At 37.0% G+C, this 21,345-nt stretch overlaps 1 protein-coding gene and 1 pseudogene across 1 annotated transcript in view; one reads left to right on the forward strand and one right to left on the reverse strand.

Moving 5' to 3' along the window:
• CFAP43 (cilia and flagella associated protein 43) overlaps nt 1-21,345 on the forward strand; it is an 86,402-nt gene that overhangs the window by 18,807 nt on the left and 46,250 nt on the right. Inside the window, 7 exon segments of the mRNA XM_023532723.1 lie at nt 3,474-3,633; nt 7,118-7,185; nt 9,134-9,265; nt 11,549-11,665; nt 13,944-14,024; nt 17,033-17,181; nt 18,690-18,793. Of these exon segments, the coding sequence (XP_023388491.1) occupies nt 3,474-3,633; nt 7,118-7,185; nt 9,134-9,265; nt 11,549-11,665; nt 13,944-14,024; nt 17,033-17,181; nt 18,690-18,793 (811 nt within the window).
• LOC111742236 lies at nt 5,077-5,195 on the reverse strand (annotated as a pseudogene).

Consider the following 21,345-nt stretch of genomic DNA (forward strand, 5'->3'; position numbering starts at 1 on the left):
TTTCCTAGGACTTTTGTACTCAGTACATTTTAACCTTTTTCTGAAAATAGAAATTTAATGGTAAAGTTTGACATCTCTAAACTATGCAGGAAATATTAATAAAACCATATACTTTGTTAAATTAGAAATTAACTTTCCTAGTATTTTTTTTTCATTTTAAAGCTAAAGAAGGTGAGAAAAATGGCTAACACATTAATTAATGTCTGTACAATGATTGAAAGCATAACCAAAAATAGGTTTCAAATGTCTTGATTCTATTTTTTCTTTTGAATGGCATTTCTTGTGACCTGGATACCAAATTGCAAAGAAATAAGTAATGACTTGATCTGTATAAGAGTCTTAGAAATGGGCAGGCCATGGATTTTTACAAAATTACAGACATTAGATACTCCTCTTATCTCTTTTGCAGCTAACACTGGAAAGGCACATTATAAGCCTTTAGTTAGGCCTGTGTCACATCATACAACTTATTTAGGACATTAGCAATGATATCTGGTAGTAGCATGAGGAGAATCAAATGCAGATATTATCTGGCTAGAAATTGAATCCAAGGCAATTAATTTAATCTCACATGTCCCATTTCCTTTTTCCATCTACCTTTTTTTTTCTTTTTCTTAAAAAAAGGAAAAGTTGCTAAATAGGAATCTCTTTTTAAATTCACATACTCTGAAACATATTCAGGTGCTTATATTTTCTAAAGCAATATTAAATTGGACTCAGATATTTTATGTTTGGTTTTCAAGTGACCAAAATGTTTGATTTGTGATTCCAGAGGACTGAACAAGGAATTGGTGTTATCAAGAAATATTTTTAAATACTATTAGCACCTTTTCTTTTATAATGCTCAAAATTTTCAGAGTTAAAAAATATTTCTTCTCAATGGCATAGAACATACTAATTGATGAAAGGAAATAATAGGAAGACGAGCCCAGGTTTATTTTAAAGTAAGAAAAGCAACATACAATATTAGTTTAACATTCCAAGGCCAGAAAATTCCAAGTTTTCATCCTTACCTTCTGTTGCATATGCACAGATTCACTGGTGCTGGTGGTGTGAGAACCAGGTGTGTATGTGTGTATGTGTGTTTAAGATTTTGAGCCCATTACTATCCAGGAAATGTCTGTCTTTTTGTGATTTGCGGTTTAAAGTTACATGTCATCAAGACAACCCAAGAAACTTAAATTATGATGATTATATAATGTTGTCCAGTGAGTAATTCTTTTCTATCAGTCAAGTCTCAGACCGCAGGAAAATGCCATTAATTAGCAGCATGTTAATCCATCTTGGTGGTTTTTGTCCTCTTTTTTGGCCTATTGGGTGGCCAGATTGTTATTCAAGTATTTATTTTCTAACAATCCAAGGGTATAAAGGCATGAAATAGACTAATTATACAATCAAAGTCATTCTGTCCTTTTAAAAATTATCATGATTGCTCCTATGTACGATTTCTGTCTTAGTCATGTTTCAAGGTCCATTACAAGTGATAACTCTATATATACTTCCTTCACTCCATCAGGAAGAACCAGTTGCTTTTTTATGGTTGTGCCCATAACATTTAAATACCCTTCGACTTTAACCTACCATGTTTTCTGATTCTGATATTTGTTGATACTACTTCTCCCCTCAGTAAGTGAGTAACCTATTGAGAAATGGAATTCCTTAGGACTTGGCACAGTGCCTGGTATATAACCAACACTCAATAAATGTTTATTGAAATATCAGTTGTGCAATAAGTTTATATCAGTTGAGAACCTGGTAGAAATAGTTACTTTTGCAGTGTCACATCTGCTTCACCTTGAAATGACAAACCTTTTCTAAATTAAAAGAGCAGTGTAAAATATTAATTCAATTAATTGAGTATTTATTAGAAAGCTGCCTTGCATACTTTGGGAACTTTTGAATGGAAAAACTATTGTCCATATAGTTTTAAGTATTGCCCAATTGTGGAACCGATTTCAATTTACCCTGCTTTATTTTTCTCCACAGCACTTTTCAATATATCACATTCTATGTATTTGACTTCTCAACCTACTTTTACTCTATTTCTCCACACCGGGATGTAAGCCCTATAAGGGCAGGCATTTTGTGTGTGTGTGTTGTTCACTGCCACATTCCTGTGCCTAGAATGTAATAAGTATCCAATATATATTTGTTAGGTGAATGAATAAATGAATGAAATAAACATAGAGCTCTCAAGGAATTTAACAATTCTGGTAATTTGGCCAATGGCTTATTAAAAATATTTTCTGTTCCTATAGGTGTAAGGATGCCTAAAGAAAACAAAGACACTATATTGTAGCTAATGCAGTTCTAAATAATAGTATAGCATAACAAAAAGTTCAGATAGTGCTAAACATTATGTTCTCAATATAAGTTAAACAAACAAACATGTAAGCTGGTAATTTGACTTGTTTAAATAGAAAAGAAAGAGTGTTATATTACTGTATCCTGAATTCAGAATCTTATCTGTGCTGCGATGGAGGGGGATGGAGTGAGGAACATGCCCAAAATAGCTGTCAGAGCTACCTTGACCTCAAGGCAGGAGAGCAGGTGGTCCTAGGCTTACAAGCAGGCCTATTCTGTGTTGACAGTGTAAGCAGCCTCTCCCCAGTGGACACAAGCATTTTGGCTTTAGGAGGCATAATACTGAGGTATTACTGTCTAAGGCAGGAATCAATAGACTATGATGTGTTTTTTTATGGCCAAGCTAAGAATGTTTTTATACTTTTTAAAGGATTGTTAAAAAAAAAAAAGAAGAAGAAAAGAAAGAAAGAAAGAAAAGGAAGCGGATATGTTACAGAGGCAGACCTATGTGGTCCACAAAGCCTAAAATATTTACTACCTTGTCCTTTCTAGGAAAAATTTGTCTTAGATCTTTGGTCCTTATTATTTTTAGCCCCAAAGCCAGCTTTCCTTCTGGGTCCGTCCCACAGATTTTATGCATTTTTCTTTGAGTTTTCCATGGAATCAAAGTCACATAGGATGTTTCATCAACCAAATTAGAAAGGCCACCAGGATCAGACAAAAGATCCTCTTCTCATTCTCCATGAAAGCAAACTAAGCAAAGAATGTTGGCCCACTTCTCCACAGCCACTGCAGGAAAATCACATCCATGCCGCCTGCAGAACCAGGAGGGAGAAATATTGACAGAAGTCTTCCTCAAAAAAGGGTGATTGTAGCTAGACAATGACTTCCTCAGATTCAAGATACAAGAAAGGAAACAGTGTAGAAGTTCTCTAGAACTGATTGTGTTGGCAAATATGTTTTATTTTTTCCTAGTGAATTAATATGTAGAAAGAGAAGTGGAGGAAGGAAGGAGAAGTTCACTTACCTCTTGGTAAATGGTGGGGCCAATGAATGTCTGTATGTCCATATTCGTTTGTTTCCTCTTGGAAATTGTTTTGATGGGTATTTCTCTTATTCTTAAGCCATGATTGTTGTCTTAACACAAGGTTTCTAATCTTTTCCTGAAGCCCAAAGATGATCTATATCCTTTGCTTCACCCAACTGTGCACTGCTGGACTCCAACAAGTGACCTATACGTTGGCTGTGAAGAGGGTCATCTTTTATTGATTAATGGAGAAAGCCTGAAGGCAACTGTGCTTAATAAGGTAGAAGGCCAAACACCACTAGGTGAGAAATGGCTTTGCTTTATATTCCCAGAAGTATAGCCATTGGTGACAGTTTTGCACTTGAAGATAGATGTTTTGTTTCCTATTTTCTCTTTCTTAAAGACATCTTTGATTCCTTCTTCTCCTTTATCCTGTAGTTAGTTGCCAAGTCTTGTTCCTTCTAGCTAGCTAATGTTTATTAAATGTAATATGTTCTAGGCATTGTGCAATTACTCTATAATGCAGATTTCATATAATCTTCAAAACAGCTTTACAAGGAGGTACATTTTTATCTCCAGGATATAGATGAGTAAATAGAGGCATTGAGGGGTTAACAAACATCCCAAATTCACATAACTAGTAAACTGTGGAGCTGCTATCTGAATCCAGGCAATAAGACTTCCGAGTCCAAGTTCTTAGCTACTACACTACATCCTTTCCTGTACATACGTCTGTTCTGTTTAATAAACTAATCATATTCTTTCCTGCCCTCTACCCTTCTCAACCCTTTTAACCATAATGGTCTTCTCTTTTAAGTCCAACTGCCATCTTGAAAATTACCTTTATGTTGAGTGGTTAGAATTTGTAAGAGAACCTGATCTAGTCTCTTCAGATCTGGTGTCTATTCCTGGTCCTATCAGCTCTGGCTAGAGTTGGGCCTCGGTCACAGAAGGTGCTAGGTGTAGATCCTTTGAGAAGGAAACATTGCCAGGATAAGCTCCCCAAACCTGCCCAATGCGCTCTCCCTTCCAGTTGCTCTTCTTATTTCACACCTTGATGTTTGCGACAACCTTAGGACTGATTTCATTGACCTTAATCTACAACTGACCCAAACCAGGCAGCTCGTTGCTGTCAAACAGCCCTTCTTGAAGACCATTTTCAACATGAAACTCAAGGACTGCTCCTCCTTGACTTTTAAGCCCTCTAATCTGATCCTTCGCCATTAGTATTAGTTGCTTCTACTCTCTAGTAGGAGTTTTCTGTCTAGCCAGTCAGTTCTTCCCATCGTTTCGCAGACATGCCTCTTAGCCTATTGCCTTGCCATTTTGCTCTCTGAATTCTCCAGTTCCCAGCTCAGACACCACCTCCTACAGCAGTGTCCCTCATCTATGCCCTCTCCCATTCCCCGACTCACACTTCACTGGTAAAACAGAGACCACTGGGTTTAACTTTCCTCCCCATCCCTTCTCTCTTCCTTTTACTCTCACCTGTACCCCTCAGGCTTGGTTCACTCTCTAGTCTCGCATCCACAGTATCAGCCCACAGATCTCTGAAAAGTGAGCCTCTTTTCTGGTCTGCCTTTCCAGTGTCATCTTTTCTCACTTGAGCCATTTATCTATCTATCTATCTATCTATCTATCTATCTATCTATCTATCTAGATATTTATTTTTTTTAGGCGAGGCAACCCTTGGTTGACCTCACAGATTGCAAGGGCCTTGTCAATTTATAATCCTTTACTTTTTAGGCCTACAGCACCTGATCTTCTGATGTGGTCTCCCATCCAAGTACTAACCAAGCCCAGCCCTGCTTAGCTTCCAAGATCAGATGGGCTTGGGCTTGTTCAGGGTAGCATGGCTGTATACTCCCACTTGAGCCTTTTAGAAGTTCTCATCTTTCCTGTGCTCTCCCCAGCTTCTGCCTGCTGGCATTTACAGTTACCTTTGTCTAGGATGTCTTCCTCTCCTTTGTCTACCTGGTGAAATTGCCTGCTGTGGAGCCTTCCTCGTCCTCACCCCAACCGTCATTGTACCATTAAGTGCCCCTGTCTGGGGTTCCTTCAGACTCTGCTTTGTGAAAGCTTCATCCTGTGCTATTACAATGCTCCATGTGCATGTCTGTCTTTCCCACTAGTCATCAACTCTTTGATGTCAGTAACTGTGTTTTTACTCATCTTTAGGTTCCAAAATTTAATCCCAGAAATTGCTACAGAGTAAATTAGCACCAAAATGTGTTTGTAAAATTAATTATAAAACAATGTTTCTTGTTTCCAAATTCCTATCACACTTGTAGCATATTATAGACAACTTAGGACTTAATCATGTACAGTCTCATACTGCTCACTGTTTCCTTTCTGGATAGTATTTCTAATAATTTTCATGGCATATTATGCATGTTTTCAAATAGGTATTGTTTAGCCTCTATCATGTGGAAGGCACTAAGCAAAGTGCTTCAGAGTTGACATAGGTGGCAAATATATAATCTCATTATCTCTACCCTCAAGGGATTTATATTCTATTAAAGAGAATAAGACAAGCAGCCAGTTAATTATAACCAGATAGATTAGGATGATTTCACTAAGGGAGAACTTCACGAAGTGCCATAGGAATTCAGAAAAGGGAACAGGCCAAGTTAAGTCTTCGTTGTTCTTAAGTCATTTTGAAGGTGGCATTTGAAATGGCCCCTGAAGGGCGGGGTCACAGGCAGAGATAAGGGTAGGTGGACTTTTTGGCAATGGTATCTGTCTAGACAAAAAACATGGGGAAGGTGGAGCGCAAGAAGTGGTCCAGTTTGTCTGGAACATCAAGTTTTACACAGGGATAGTGGGGAACAAAGGGACATCGATGCTATATCTGACCTTGTATGTCTAGCTAAGGTGTTTATACTTATTTCAGCTGACTATAGGCAGATATCAAAAATTCCTGAATGGAATCATGCTTGAGGAGATTAATTTAGCCATTATTCAGAGAAGGGCAGCCCTAGAAGCATGTGGCTATAAGCAGCAGGCACCTAGACTACCCGGGAGTCATAAGAAGCTGAACGCTAGTGGCAGCTGGATTGGGAAAGAAGGGACTGCTGAGAGGTGAATCGTCCCTGAAGGAAAGGACAGTATGCGTCTTAGCATCTGGCAAAATGCCAAGCACATAATATGCAGTAAATAAGTAATTTGATGGATGCTAACTGAGCTTTTGACCTTGTAATCTTCGTGGTTTATCTATATAACAGGTAATATGCTTTTGTTTTTTTCCACCGAGGACGATATATTTTTTTTATTGAGGTATAGTTAACCTATAAGATTATATTAGTTTCAACTATACAACATTCAAGGACAATATTTTATCAATAACAAATGCTCTTTTTACTTTTATCCACTGAGCTTTATTTACTAAGGTATAAATTTACATACTATAAAATGTACAAGTCCTAAGTACAGCTTGATAATAATAAAATAGTTTTTTTTTTTCCACTGGCCTCTTAAAGTCTCTGACAATACTTCTCTAAAAAAGAAAATACATCTACTAAATAATTCTACAGTGTTATAGTTACATAGATCCGATATTACTAACCTTAAAAAACTTGTGTGATTTACATCAATAATTATTGCTAAGCAGCTTTATTATTCATTGTGTGGGAGGCATCATAGCACATATTCTAATGTGAAGTTGATTTTAGGAAAAAAAGATTACAAAGAGATAAATAGTCCTAGGAAAGCAAATGAGATTAATTACTTTGTATTGTACTTTTAGTTATGTGTCACCCATTTTCCCTTGTTTTTCTTTTCCAAAAGATGGAAGACATTTTTTCAGTCCAGTCACCTTGGCATATCAGAAGGGAGGCGTGCTTGCTTCTGGAATTGTAATGCATTTTTTTCTTCAAAATTAATTGCTCTCAAGAAAATATATGGGGTGGCTCCATAGCGTAGTGGTTAGCACGTCTGCTTTACACACAGCAGGTCCTGGGTTCACGCCTCAGGTGGAGCCACGCACCATACCTTGGGAGCCCAGGTCCCGGAGGAGTGCCAGACTCAGGGCAGGGGAGGGGGGCCACGAGCATGTGGGAGGAGACGCCCCACCTTCAGAGATCCAGTCCTTAGGGGGAAATGGCAACATCCATGGGTCAGCAGTGGAAGATGGAGGGGGCGGAATTAAAGAGGGGGAAAAAAAAGAAAATATACATTTTCCATTTGCTTCCATTTACTACCATGAGCCATAATTTGGGATGTCAGATTCTGTCAGATTATTAAAATTGTTTCCTTTTAGGATGCTATTATAAAACTTATTATGAATTTCAAATATATACAAAAGTAGGATCAACAATATAATGAACTACCATACATCTATCCCCCCAAAACATCTAATATTTGTCACCCAATCCCATGACTGTTTGTGCACTTAATGTATTAGGTTGCCAGATACAAATGGAACCTTTTTTCTAACCTTCAGCTTAGCCTCTTTCATGTGCCCATTTAGCTTACCTGTATCGTATTGTTATTGTCCGTCTTGGAATTAGTATTATCAACCTTCATTTACTTGGTGCTTATTTTGTGCCAGGTACCATGCTAAGTGCTTTACTTGCATTATTTTATTGCTCCTCACAATAATCCTATCAAGCAGAAACTACCTAGTTCACTCAGCATCAGTACATATGAAGAGTGGTTAGAGCATGTTACTTTCCCATGCTGCAGTAATCCATGCTAAGGTTTGGAGCCAACCTACACTAAAATCTCAGGTCTACTGGTAGCTTCTTGAAACTACTGTTAGCTTTGTCTCTTCTGTTGCCACAGATCACATCTCTAGGACCCTGAGGGCAGTTAGGCAATGATGTTGGGGTTAGAGATGTAGCTCCACAAATCAGAAGCCATCTGGAGCTCATAGACCTACACTCAGCTTGTAATCCCCTACTCCTAACCTTGCAATGGACTTCTCCAACCTCCCATATTTAGTCTGTACTTGTGGCCTTTTATGACTCTTGTCCTTCTTACGGCCATCCTTGGTGGTTTTTTAAACATAATTTAAAGGAATAATTGGAGCATCTGCTCTGATGAGGCATAGAGAATGATGATAAGCTTAGAGAAACCACCTTGCATATTCCCCCCCCCCAGGTTACAAGTGTCTGAACTCAGTCATCTCATAAATCCCTACTCTTAGTTATAATGGGGTCTAATCTGATGGATGAATTTGCCCAAAGCCTCTTCACTATTGCAGAAGTAACTCAGATTCATCTTAAAAGTAGTTATCTTGAATCTATTTACAATCAACCAACCAAGCAACTCATTTTTATTGTATACTTGCCATGTTTCTAGCACTGTGAGAGAAACTAGAAAAAATATAAAGGAAACAGCACACTCTCTACCTTTGGGTCATTTAGGGAGATAAGAAATGCACATAACAATGATTAAAGAACATATATTAAGACCAGTGTCCTTAGAAGTAAGGAGGCTGCTATATATACAAGCCACACAATAAACTCTACCTCATTTGCCCCACTTCCTGTATAATAAAGAATGTGTTAAGAAGGTAGATGCTAGAGAAGCTCAAAGAAAGGAGAGGTCAGTAAAATTTTAGATAATTGAAAAATATGTAACAAAAGGGATAAAATTGAAACTTGACCAGGAAACATGGTTAAAAGTTACCTAAATAAAGATAACTAGACAGAGCATTCCAGAAAATGTAAATATAGATGACGATTAAAAAAATAAACAACAGGTGGTAATCAATAAGTCTTAGTTGTCCGATGAGGAAAGTATATTACGCATTGACTGAGAATGATTTTCTGCACTTACCTCATTGTTTTTGGTCTCCAGGATGGCTTCGTGTATTCTTTTATTATTAAAGATTTGTGTTACACAGTAGAGGATTTTCTTCACCTTGAAGAGCCTGTGGAATATTTGATGTTTTCTCCCAGTTACAAAATATTACTAATCAAAACAGAAAAGGTATGCTAGATGGTGCTTTCTTAATATGAAATTTTCAGATATTATCATCATCATTGCATGACAGAAACAAAGGGCAGAGTATGCTTCATAATGAAACTCAACTAGTCAGGGCTATTTAAGTTGCAAATGAAGAATAAAACAATTTAAAAGGACTTAATAACAAGAGATTTTTGTTTGTTTTTGTACACATAACTGAAAGGTCAAGGAGTTGATCTGAATCCACAAGCTCCCATAATGCCACTGGCCTTGTTTTTCTACTATTTATTGGCTCTGTTTTCTCTCTGCTGCCTCTTTTTCTATGCAAACTCTCCCCTATTATGTCAAGAGAGCCTCCTGTAACTCTAGTTTCTATTTCTATCTTCTTAGTGACTCCGGGGGAAAGATATCAGATGGAAAATATTTCTTGGAATCTAGACACATCAGTAATTCCAAATGGATTCTAAGCTCTGATTGGCCAAGCCTAAGTCACATGCCTACCCATGGACTCTGAGTAGAGTCAACCTACCCAAACATGGACTGAGACTGGGGTCATGAGTGGTTCTCTAAGGAAAATATGGATTCTGTAGGAGAAGAAGAGAGGGGAATAAATGCAGGATAAAACCAAATGTTCACCTCAATTATACTGTTAGAAAGACTCCTAATTCATGGAGGCCTTCAAAGGTCAGGATTAGCAGCAGTTTATATTGTTAGGCAAAAATTTTAGATGAATTACAAATAAAGTTCAAAGATTTTTCTGCCTAAAAGAAATTAAATTTCAATATGATAAGACTTTAGTTTCTGGTAATTACCACGAGTAAAAACAACTGTGCTAACTATGTTTCAAAAAATTACAAGTAGATGACAAACTTGAAATATCTAGAACAGGAAACAAACAAACAAACAAAAGATAACAGAAGAGAGAAAAACCCAAATAGAATATCTAAAAAAGAAAAATATACTAACAAAGTGAAAATTAAACAAATATGTTTGACAGTAGGTTGGACACAAAGAAAGAATTAATGAACTGGAAGACAGATCAGAAGTTATACAGAATGTAGCCCAGAGCCACAAAAGGGTAGGAAATACAGAAGGGAGAGTATAAGACATGAATGATACAGTGAAAAGCTATAACATATGTTTGATTGAAATCCCAGAGAGGAGAGCGAGTGAGGCAGAGGCAGTATTTAAAGAGATATTTTTTAGAACTGATTAAAGACATGAATTTATAGATTCGAGAGGCCCAGTGAATCAGAAGCAGAATACATAAAAAGATATCCACACTTAACAAAGTAAAATTGTTGAAAACCAAAGATATAGAGAAAATCTTGAAAGCAGTCAAATTGAAAAACAGATTATTTCAAAGGAATTTCAATTAGACTAACAGCTGATTCTCTGTGGCAATATTGTAAGTAAGACATAGTGAATATTTCTTTCATGTAGTGCAAAGGTCAGCAAACTATGGCCAAATCTCTCAGTAGAATGTAAGCTCCATGAGGTCAGGGACTTTTTGTCTCTTTTGTCCTCTGATGTACCTACAGCATTCAGAGCAGTGTCTGGCACAGTGTATCCACTTCATATTTATTGAAATAATGAATGTAAGGTGAAATAAGTAAATATCTACCAGATTTTAGACTCTACAGAGTTGTATTTTTATATAAACAAGAACAAAAATATTCATGTTTAACTCAAGTAAACTTGAAGAACTTGTGATTAGGAGAAAGCGGACTTATTATTTCTAGTTAAGTGACCATGCCATATTACCGTTATTTGGCAGAGATACATAACTTACAGGACAGATTTTTTTTGAGTGAATCTGGGAGCTGAGAATAGTAAGTCATAAAGTGACAGCTTTTGCCACACCTCCACAATTTCCACAAAGACATATTAAAAGTTTTCATTAGTGTCCACCATGATCTGGTATGTGATAGGATTTAGTTAATCTTAACAATTTTTCTGGTTTTCCACATCTTCTAAATTTTCTACATCAATAGACATTATTTTTAAAGTCAGAAAAAAGTTTTTGTTACATTTTATGACTTAAAAAACAAATGCCCGGAATTAGAGAAAAGAGGAAAGTCCTATTTATTGATTATTTTAAATTATCAATGAATCAGTGAATCAATAAACAAATTAAGCATTTAGAGTTTAAGTTCCTCAAGGTCAGGGCCTGAGCTGATCTCTAATATTCAATTACCTGCCTCTACACAGTGCCTTGCTCACAGTAGGCCTCTAATAAATACTTGTTGAACGGCCCACATGACAATTGTATTAATTTTCTTTCTTTTGGGGGGACATATTTAACAGGGATCTGTTTATATTTATACTTTTGGTGAGAAGCCAACCTTGGATAACATCCTAGAGGCTTGTGATGGGAAATTTCAGGCAATTGACTTTATTACACCTGGAAATGAATACTGCATGGTAAGGCATATTTTATTTTTTCAAAGTAGGATTTAAAGATGAGATTTTGGAAGTTCATGTGCAACCTGATGCAAATAAGAGACAGAGGGTATTCTTGAAGATGTGGTAGAAATGCTAACCATTTTCATCCTCAAATCTACTCCCCAGTTAGAATGACATCATCATACTGGGACTCCATAATATTAAGTGTCTGCAAATGGCCAAACAATTGAAATTTTAGGAGCTATCCTGTTTGTATTCACTGTACAAACTTCCCAAGCCAGACCTTTAAACACATTCATTGCTAATGAGTCATCGACTCACAGACTATTAGCATTTACCCTCTTTCAGAGTGATGTAGCCCCATCCGAGGATGGAAATGAAATAGCTGCCATGCACAAAACATGAATTCTGCTTAGAAAAAAAAAACCCACCCTCCACATTTAGAAAAGAAACTTTTTTTTTCCCGGGTATTTAACTGTTTATCTCAAGAAACATGTTTTGCTTTTCATATGATTTATCAACAAACCCATTAAGGAGTTCTAGCAAATAAAAAAATACATAAGACGATGGAATAAGTAACACTTGAGGTTTCTTCCAATCTTGAGATTCTGACTATGTGATTTTTCTTCCAGATGCTCTCTGATAAAAATTATGTCTATTCTTATAGTTATTTTAGCTCAATTAAAAATTCCATACAGTATTTTCATGTTTAGGATTTAGATACCTGATACACATTTTCATGTTACCCACTCCATTTTTGGTTTTTTTTTTTTTTGTATTCAAAAAAGCAGAATTTAAATTGTACCATGCTGCAGTTACTTTAAGCTGCTTTCAGTCTTGATCCTGTGAAACAGTAAAAATTATTTGTAAAAATGAACATCATGAACTTCAGGTTTCCAGTCCAGCGTGTGAGAAGACTTACAACAAGAAAAAAAAACAAACAAATTTAAAAGCAACAATTCTTCTTAGATCCATCAGAGAATTAAGGTCACAAGGAAAAACCACTAACCCCAAAATTATAGAGATAGACAGACAGTTGCAGAGAATCACAGCTTGTGGAGTGGATGCCCAGATGTAGAAACCACCACTGGATCCATGAATTATTAATGAGCCAATAAACAAACCAATTAAGCATCTAGATTTTAAGTTCCTCAAGGTCAGGGCCTGAATCGATCTCTAGTATTCCATCACCTGTGTCTACACAGTGCCTTGCTCACAGTAGGCATTTAATAAGTATTTGTTGAACTGCCTACACAATAATTATATTAATTTTATAATCCAGGGGCATTACAACTGAAAAATCTGCACATCTCAGACCAAATTTAAGATGTCTCATGGAAAATCCAAAGACAACAGGGGAGGAAAAAAACAAGGACACCAGAGGAAGCAACCAACATGTCCTTCATTAGGAGAATGGATAAACGAACCATAGTTCATCCATGCAATAGATATTATTCAACACGAGAAAGAAATGAGCTATTAAGCCATGAAAAGACATAGAGGAACCTTAAATGTATTGTGCTAAGTGAAAGAAGGCAATCAGAGAAGGCCATGTGATTCCCTCTATATTACATTCTGGAAAAGGCAAAACTATGGAGACAGTAAAAAGATCAGTGGTTGCCAGGAGTTTGGTAAGGAGAGGAGGTTAGGGAGAGATGAAGAGGTGGAACAGAGATTTTCAGGACAGTGAAACTATTTTGTATGATACCGTGATGGTAAATAATGTCATGATACATTTATAATACAAAGCGTGAACTATAATGTAAAATATGGGCTTTAGTCAACAATAATGTATCAATATTGGCCCATCAGTTGTAACAAATGTGCCAGGCTAATTCAAAATGTCAGTAATAGGGAAATTCTATGTATGTGGAGGGGGAAGGTAACTTACTTTCTGCTCAAATTTTCTATAATCCTAAAACTGTTTTAAAAAACAAAGTCTATTAATTAAAAGAACAATGTATAATATTCTATTTTTAGGTTCATTCAGTAGACAATAATCCCATTGAATTTCCAAGTGACTTTTATCTCAATTATATTACACAGAAAAATTCTCTCACTTTTTAAATCCTAATTAGTTATTATGTTACTTAAATTGTATTAAAGACAATAGTTAATATTTGTTCAAATCAGAAGTATTGATGTTGAGATTGTGAAATTATAATCCACATAAATAAAATGAAATTTTATACTAAATTATCAGAGTGATCGACATATTGAAAAGGTATTTAGAACATGCCTCTGTAACAGAGTCTTGTTTTCCATTTAGAGTTATATTTTTTCTTTTCTTTTACAGACACTCACACATTCAGGGGAAATTTGTGTTTGGTGTCTAGAGGATGGTGCTTGTGTCAGCAGGATTTATCTAAATACCCTAGTAAGTGTGCCTTATAAATGGATTTTTAAAAATATATATTGATTTCTAATCTACTTTTTCATATTCACATGTGAACAGTCTGTGGCAGTACTTGTTACCAGATGTCCTGTTGCATTTTTACCTTATATATTTAGAGTAATTCCTGTGTATAAAATTTATTCCACAGCCCAAAGAGTGCAACATAAGGTATTATACTCGTGTATAAGAAAGGGCAGGTTTTCTGTGTTGGTAGTTATTTCTGAAATCCTAGTGGTGTATCTCTCATTCATGCTATAAGTTCATTGTGGATCGGTAGCGCTCTACTCCAGACAGTCTCTCAGAGAGCCAGGCTGGTGGAAGCCCCACCAACTAATTGCTCCTCAGTGCCATGGTATGGGAAGGGGGTGCTAGGGGGTCTTGAATTAGCAATTAAGTGCTTCTACTCAGAAATGAACCATCCCTTGGCCATAGCTAGTTAAATGGCCCCATCTGACCTCAAGCGGATCAGTTAGAAATGAAGGAAAATTGCCATTTTAACCAGCTTAAGACAAAAAAATTAAAAAGTGTGAATTATGGGTTTAATAAACTATAAAGTATAAAACTTGTTAGGCCTCAGGTGTGGCTTGATCCAGCAACTCAAATGATTACCAAGGATCTTGTTTGTCTGTCTGTATACTATGCCTTTAGTTTCATTTTAGGCTTCATTTAGTGTTATCCAGATGCCACAGGTGCCAACCTCATATCAAACCATCAAGAAAGAAAGTCTCTTGCAGTGGGAGGAGGAAGAGAAAAGAAGTTTCTCCTATTTAGAAGCTTAGTAAATATCTTCTAATGTCTTAATTACATCCCTGAACTAATCACTGTGGACAGGGGGATGAGAAATGTTAATTTGCCGTAAGTTCAGCCCTAGACATGGGAGTCAGATCTATTCCACTCCATCCTGAACGTAGGAGAGAGGTGATTTCTCAATGGATATTCAAGAAATTTTCTAGAAGAAGGATGGGTATATGAATGCTGGGTGGTAAACCACAATTTCTCACAACACCCGCCATAAGATGATAACTGTTATTTCTTCCATGTTCACAGTGCATTTCACATAGAAGAATATTTTTAAAAATAGAAGGACAAGAAACAGTGGTAATGCTATTTTTTTTTTCTTAAATTATCAGCATTTGCTGTATTACACAGTTCTAGATGAGATAGGGATTTGGGTAGTACATAGGGAAGTTATAACCCTTTTTTAAAATAAATTTAAAATCTCAATGATAAAACAGGATGAAGCATCATGCCGCACATAAGAAGATTACAAAATGCAAAAGATACATAATTCAGTGGGATAAATAAAACATACCCCAAAAGGTTAAGATAAAAATTCTTACCCGAAAGACAGTGAAATATGAGTAGACTATATGTGACTAAGGCTATATGAATTCATTTCTATTAAAATTACTAGAAGAGATCTTAAAGTTCATCTGATCACATCTCCTTTTACAGAAGAGAGAGATATAAATGTTTAACAACCCACTCAAGAGCTGGTATAATTAGAATTTACCTTGTTCTTTTTGGCTAATGAAGGAAATAGACACAGTCAGAAGGCCCGCTTTCTGCTCCAGATGACTTCCCTTCACCTGACCAGCGGGGAGAGATTCCAACAATTTTCACAGTTCATTCGACAGACTTTCATTGAGCTGCAAACCAGGCATGGTACACTCACTCGTGCAGTTCAGCTTGCTCTGGGGAAAGTAGGTGGCTTTTCCTCCCCAGAGGATATCGCTGTCCTGTGGGGAGTGATAGGTAGACCAACCCAACTGTGCCGAGGCCAGGTCTCTCTGCCTGTGCCCGGAACTGTGTTCCCCATGAACATTTTTAATCTGTGCTCCTCAGAGAACCCGGCCCAGCACCATGATGGCTGGTTTCCTAAACATTACTAGTAGCTTCTGTTGATGGTACCTGCGAGGGTACATAAGACCACTCCAGATATTGCTGTATATTTTTAGCCTAGCCCACTATTGCCCTGGAATGGAAGATAATTTCAACTGATTATTTTGAGAAACACACACACACACACACACACACACACACACACACACGGAGACTCCCGTAAAGTCTTTCAGTAAAAAATAAAATAAATAAAAATAAATTTAAAAACTTCATTATTTTGTTTCCAGTTTTGCACTGAGATACCACTAAAGACTCAACTGGGTTAAGTCTTGGAAAATTCACTTTTAAAAATAAAATTAAAATGTGCTCAATCGGGAAACTGTGCATTCTAATGTGGCAGGACACCTGAGTTCTCATTTGAGCTTCGTTATCAGCTTTGGGATCCTGGCTGCACATTATTGCTCTTTTCTTGGCCTCCATTTTCTATTCTGTGAAGTGATTTTTTTCTAAGATATTTTCTATTTCTAACATTCTATGATTTTATTCAAAACAACTAACGAAGTATAATTTATAGAGGAATGAAGTTATTCTCTAAGACATCATATTCTCTAAATGATTGTGAGATAAGCAAGAATCTGTGATGCGTTCTTTGGTAACTGAATACATAACACAGTCCAGTTATAATGGTAATTTTCTGAAGTCTTCCTCAGTCATACCAGCATCCCAGCATCGACCATCATCCAGCAGATGAATGATGGTTTTTAAAAGTGGCTAACATTTTATAAAGATGTCCAAAAGATGCTAGGAATGTATTTTAAATTTTTTATTTTATTTTTCATTATGATTGACATAATGATTTTATAATCATTTACAGATAAAAATGAAGCCATGGTTTAAAATTCAAGAAATTTCCTTATATTTTTATCATTCTAATTTTAGGAGTAAAGAATAAGATGTACAAATGCCTGTGACTTCTTATGCAATTGAGTAGCTCGGGAATCTTGAGTGTATGATTTGTCATGCTGCACAACACTTCTCATTCTGCAGGCTTTTCAAATAAACTGTAGAATTCTGACGTGTAGAAGAGCAGGCTTTGTTTCTCGGAACAGGGAAGTTAAATTAAGCATCTGGGGGTTTATTTTAAACAGGCTACGGTTATGGCTTGCTCTCCCTCCTCCCTCTCTGCAGCAGTGGGGACTGTGGGTGGCTCTGTCCACTTCATTGACATCCGGGATGCCACATCCCCTCAGGCAGTTCACAAGGCCTTTCTCTCTGAGTCCTCCGTCCAGCACCTCCTGTAAGTACTGCCTGCTTCCAACAGCAGCTTTGTCAGGCCTGTCTACCAAGACAGTGAAGCCATTATTCCTTTAAATTTTAAGTGTTACATGTTTTGTTTTCAACATTAACATTGACTTGGTTCGTTGTTCCGAATTTACAGAGGGATGTGTAGTAAAAAGTTCCCCTCTTTGTCCCCAAACACCCAGTTCTCCTCCCCGGAGTTACCAATTTCTCATGTGTTCTTCCCAGAGATACTTTATCCATAAACAAGCAAAAAGATAAGTACTTCCTTTTATTTATACAAATAATTATCAAGCACTGAGAGTGTGCCAGTCACTTCTATTATATTAACTTTATGAGATAGATACTTGTATTGTCTCCATTTTACAGATGAGGGAGGTGAGACATAAAGATTTTAAATAATGTGTGTGATTACTACTCAGGAGACTAGTGTTACTCAGGTGTAAATGGCAAATGTCTGGATTTGAACCCAGGTACTTGGGCTCCAGAGTATATACGATGTTCTGTACCTCATTTTTTTTTTCACCTAACGGTATATCTTGGAGAATGTTTTCTATCCATAAATAAAGACTTTTCTAATTCTTTTTTACTGCTACACAGTGTTCCATTATATGAATATACTATTATTTTTTAAATGACAGTATGTTAATGGGCATAAATGATTTCAAATCTTTTGAAGCAATATATTTAAGAAGATAGCATAGAGATATTGGATTTGGATTCATGTGCTATTCTTTCTTTTGTTAATTTATAATAACAGTAAACATTAATAAGAACTGACATTTGTGCCCTGCTTCATGGTGTCGTCACACATTGTAGCTTATTGAGTGTAATTTTCACCCCACCAGTAGGAAAGATATTGTTCTTGTCCCTACACCACAAATGAGGAAATTCAGGTCTAGAGAGGTTAAGAGAAGTGTTGACCCAAGATTAGCCTGTGCCTGGAGAAGCTGGTTTTCTGCCATCTCTGCTATTCCTGCAAGCTCTGCTCCCTAAGGAACTATAACCTCCCTCCATTTACACCCTGCTCCTCTGTACCATATTTTTGGGGTACCTCTTTTTTCTTAGATCCTCCTCTTTCACCCTAATTTTCATCTTCCCACTTTTTCTAATTTGATCAAGGTGTAGAAACATTTCATTCTTCCTCCTGCCAGGTACTGGTCCTGAAGGATACTGAAACGTCGCACTCATCGCTAATTTGAGGATTGCTTTTTTCTGCTTGAAATATCAAGAAAGCTCTGTTGTCACATTCCATTCACTTATGATGAAATAGTTGTTCATCTTAGTGACTCTTTTTGACTGTGTATTTACAAGTTGCAATTGGAAATAGCATTAGCTTAGAATGTATTGAGTATATTTACATGTAATCACTCGGCTTTTATAAGGTCGGGTAATAGTAAAAATCACAGATTGACTGGTTTTGAATGTATCTCTGTGCTGTCGGTCAATGAATTTGTTTAAGATCTTTTTAGTGAAATGGGTAAAATCAGATTTCTTTTTTTCTAGTTATGACCAGCGAGGAATGTACCTATTAGTTGGAACGTCAAAAGGCTACCTCTTTGTTATCAATGCCAATCCGTCAAGCTTATTTCAGATTCTTGGATTCGTAGGTACTACATAAAATGAGTATTAATTTAAAATGTCGGTCACTTTATTCCAGAGAATTTAAGGTTGTGAAAGTGGGGCTATAGTGAGACAATTATTTGTGGCATATTTCCTAAAAGAGAAACATTTAGATAACCATTAAAAGTTACTTAGAAGAATTCTCCCCTCATATTTAGAGGTTTGGGGCACATCTGCTTGGTACAAAGTTGATGTTAAATAAGTTTTCTTGAATCAATCAATGAATTAATAAAATGGCCAGATATTTCTAATGTTATTACAAAAGGAAATTGAGTTGTTTATCCCTGAAATATTTTTTAAAATAATATTTGATCTCTGTTTAATAAAGGTACCTAAAGAAAGTTTTATTACGTGAATCAACTTTAATATTTCCTCTTTAAGCAAAGTGATATCCAGCGTTTTCAGTAATGTTCATCCAAATGCCCAGGTAAACCACAGATGTAGTAGGCAAGATGGCACTATGTGATCAATAGTCAAAATTAATACATTTCTTTCTGGCTTTAAGTACCAAATACATATGTATATTTTCCACCTAAATATATTTTTTAAATCCATTTATTGATTTTTTTTAGAAATTATTGACCACCTACTTGGTATGTAATACTGAACCTAGGCCCTGTGGGGCATGGAAAGTTCAAGGAAACAATTTAGTGGAGGGGGAATAAGCGGAGTGCTGTGTAGGTTCAGAGGAAGAAGCAATTCATTCTGCCAGGTATGAGGAAAGGAGGGTGCAGAGGATCAGGGGAGAGTTTCCTGAGGGTTTAAAGGAGTGGAGAAAGGGGCATGTTAGTATTTCATCTCTAGATAGAAGTCTGAGCAAAGGCACTTAGAATGGTAAGGAGACTGGTGTTATAGGTAAATAGAAGAGTTTACTAGATGATGATTATGGAGATGGAGTCTGAAAGAAGACTAAGGATTTGGGGTATCTTTCCAAGTAGTCCGGACTTTTTTCTGTGATTAATGAAATATCAAAGTTTTTCAAGATAGGACTAGTGTGATTTGACCTGGTTTTTAGAGGACGACTCTGGTACAAGTAAGAGAAGGATGGAACAGAAAGGCAAGAGAATAGAATAAAAAAGATGAGTTAGGCAATCGTTCTAGCAGCCCAGGCAAGAGCTGATATTAATCATGGCAATAGCCAACATTTATTGAGGGATTCCTTACCATGTGATAGCCAGTGGTCTCAGTACTTGACGTGTGTTAATTCACTTAATTATTACAGACGACTTTTATAAGGTAGGGATGGTTATTATCCTAATTTACAGATGAGGCAGTTGAGGAAGAGTGAGGTTAAGTACTGTTCAAAGTCATGCTTCTAGGTAGTGATGGAGCCAGGACTCAAACCTGGGAAGTCTGCCTTCAGGGTCCATGCTCTTATCCACAATGTACACACCCATGAAAAAAGAGGGAAGAGTTATCACTGATGGAACTGGTAGAGTTTGGTATTTGATTATAAGTGTAAGGGAAGGATTAGCAAAGACTCCAAAATTTCTGGTCCAGGTGGTGGAAGTTTGTGATGTCATCAATTGAAGTAAAAGCTCAAGAAAAAAGAAAGTTATGGAGGTTAAGGAATAGGGTGACAAGCTTTGTAGATTTGAAGCCAATAAGCTCTTCATTTGGGGATCTTTAGCATAAGTTTGGAGATGGAGAGTTGTTCACACCTTAATGATAGAATTCTGATCTTGAAATCGTGGACGCTGATGAAATGGCTTAAGAAGACAGAGTAGAAACAAACCCAACTGCTTAATGAGGCCAAGCAGGTAACTTAAATAACATAAATTAGATGACATGGAGTGTGGTAGGACATATAGCTGACCATTTTTTAACATATCCAGTCAGTCAGAGTGTGGGATGGGGAAAACTATTTCCTTTGAAGCTGTGAACTGAGGAAGATGAGATAGTGAAGAAAACTGAGGACAGGTCAGAGTAATGGGAGGACTGGGAGACGCCTACTCTGGAAAGAGCCTGAAGGAGGAGGCTGGTTGAGGGTGTAGACTGTGCCGCAAGTGTGAGTGGAATGAGGGCTGGGAGGAGGCTCTTGTAAATTTGCCAATCAGGGGTAACCGCTGGGAGAGCGTTACCGAACTCAAGGAGTTCGTCTGGCATAAACACATCAAAGACGAAAGAGACACGGACAGGAGTTTGTAGCAAAGAAAGTAGAAGTTTATTTAAGGAAATGGTGCCAAGCCCCAAGACACTGGTGAGCTAGCACTCAAAGACCTGGCTCCCAAAGGCCTCTAGGGAATAGGTTATATAGGGAAAAACTCATTAGTGGCTGAGAGAGTTGGGGTCACGGGCTCTCCTGATTGGTCGGAGCTAGGGTAACAAGCAGTTGATCATTGCATCAGGTCCTGATGTCAATCATGGTGTTGTTCTGCCTGGTTTCAAGGGGATGCTGGTTAGGTCATCTACATTTATGGGTGTGGAGCTGCTGACGTTATCTTTAGTTTACTGAAACTCTGTTTCTGTGGTCAACAAGCCTGTGGCTTTTCCTTAAGACTGTTTGATGCTGACCTAAGGGCTTAATGATTAAGGGAGT

This window comes from Pteropus vampyrus, unplaced genomic scaffold (genome assembly GCF_000151845.1).
Source record: "Pteropus vampyrus isolate Shadow unplaced genomic scaffold, Pvam_2.0 Scaffold89, whole genome shotgun sequence".
Classification (NCBI taxonomy): Eukaryota; Metazoa; Chordata; class Mammalia; order Chiroptera; family Pteropodidae; genus Pteropus; species Pteropus vampyrus.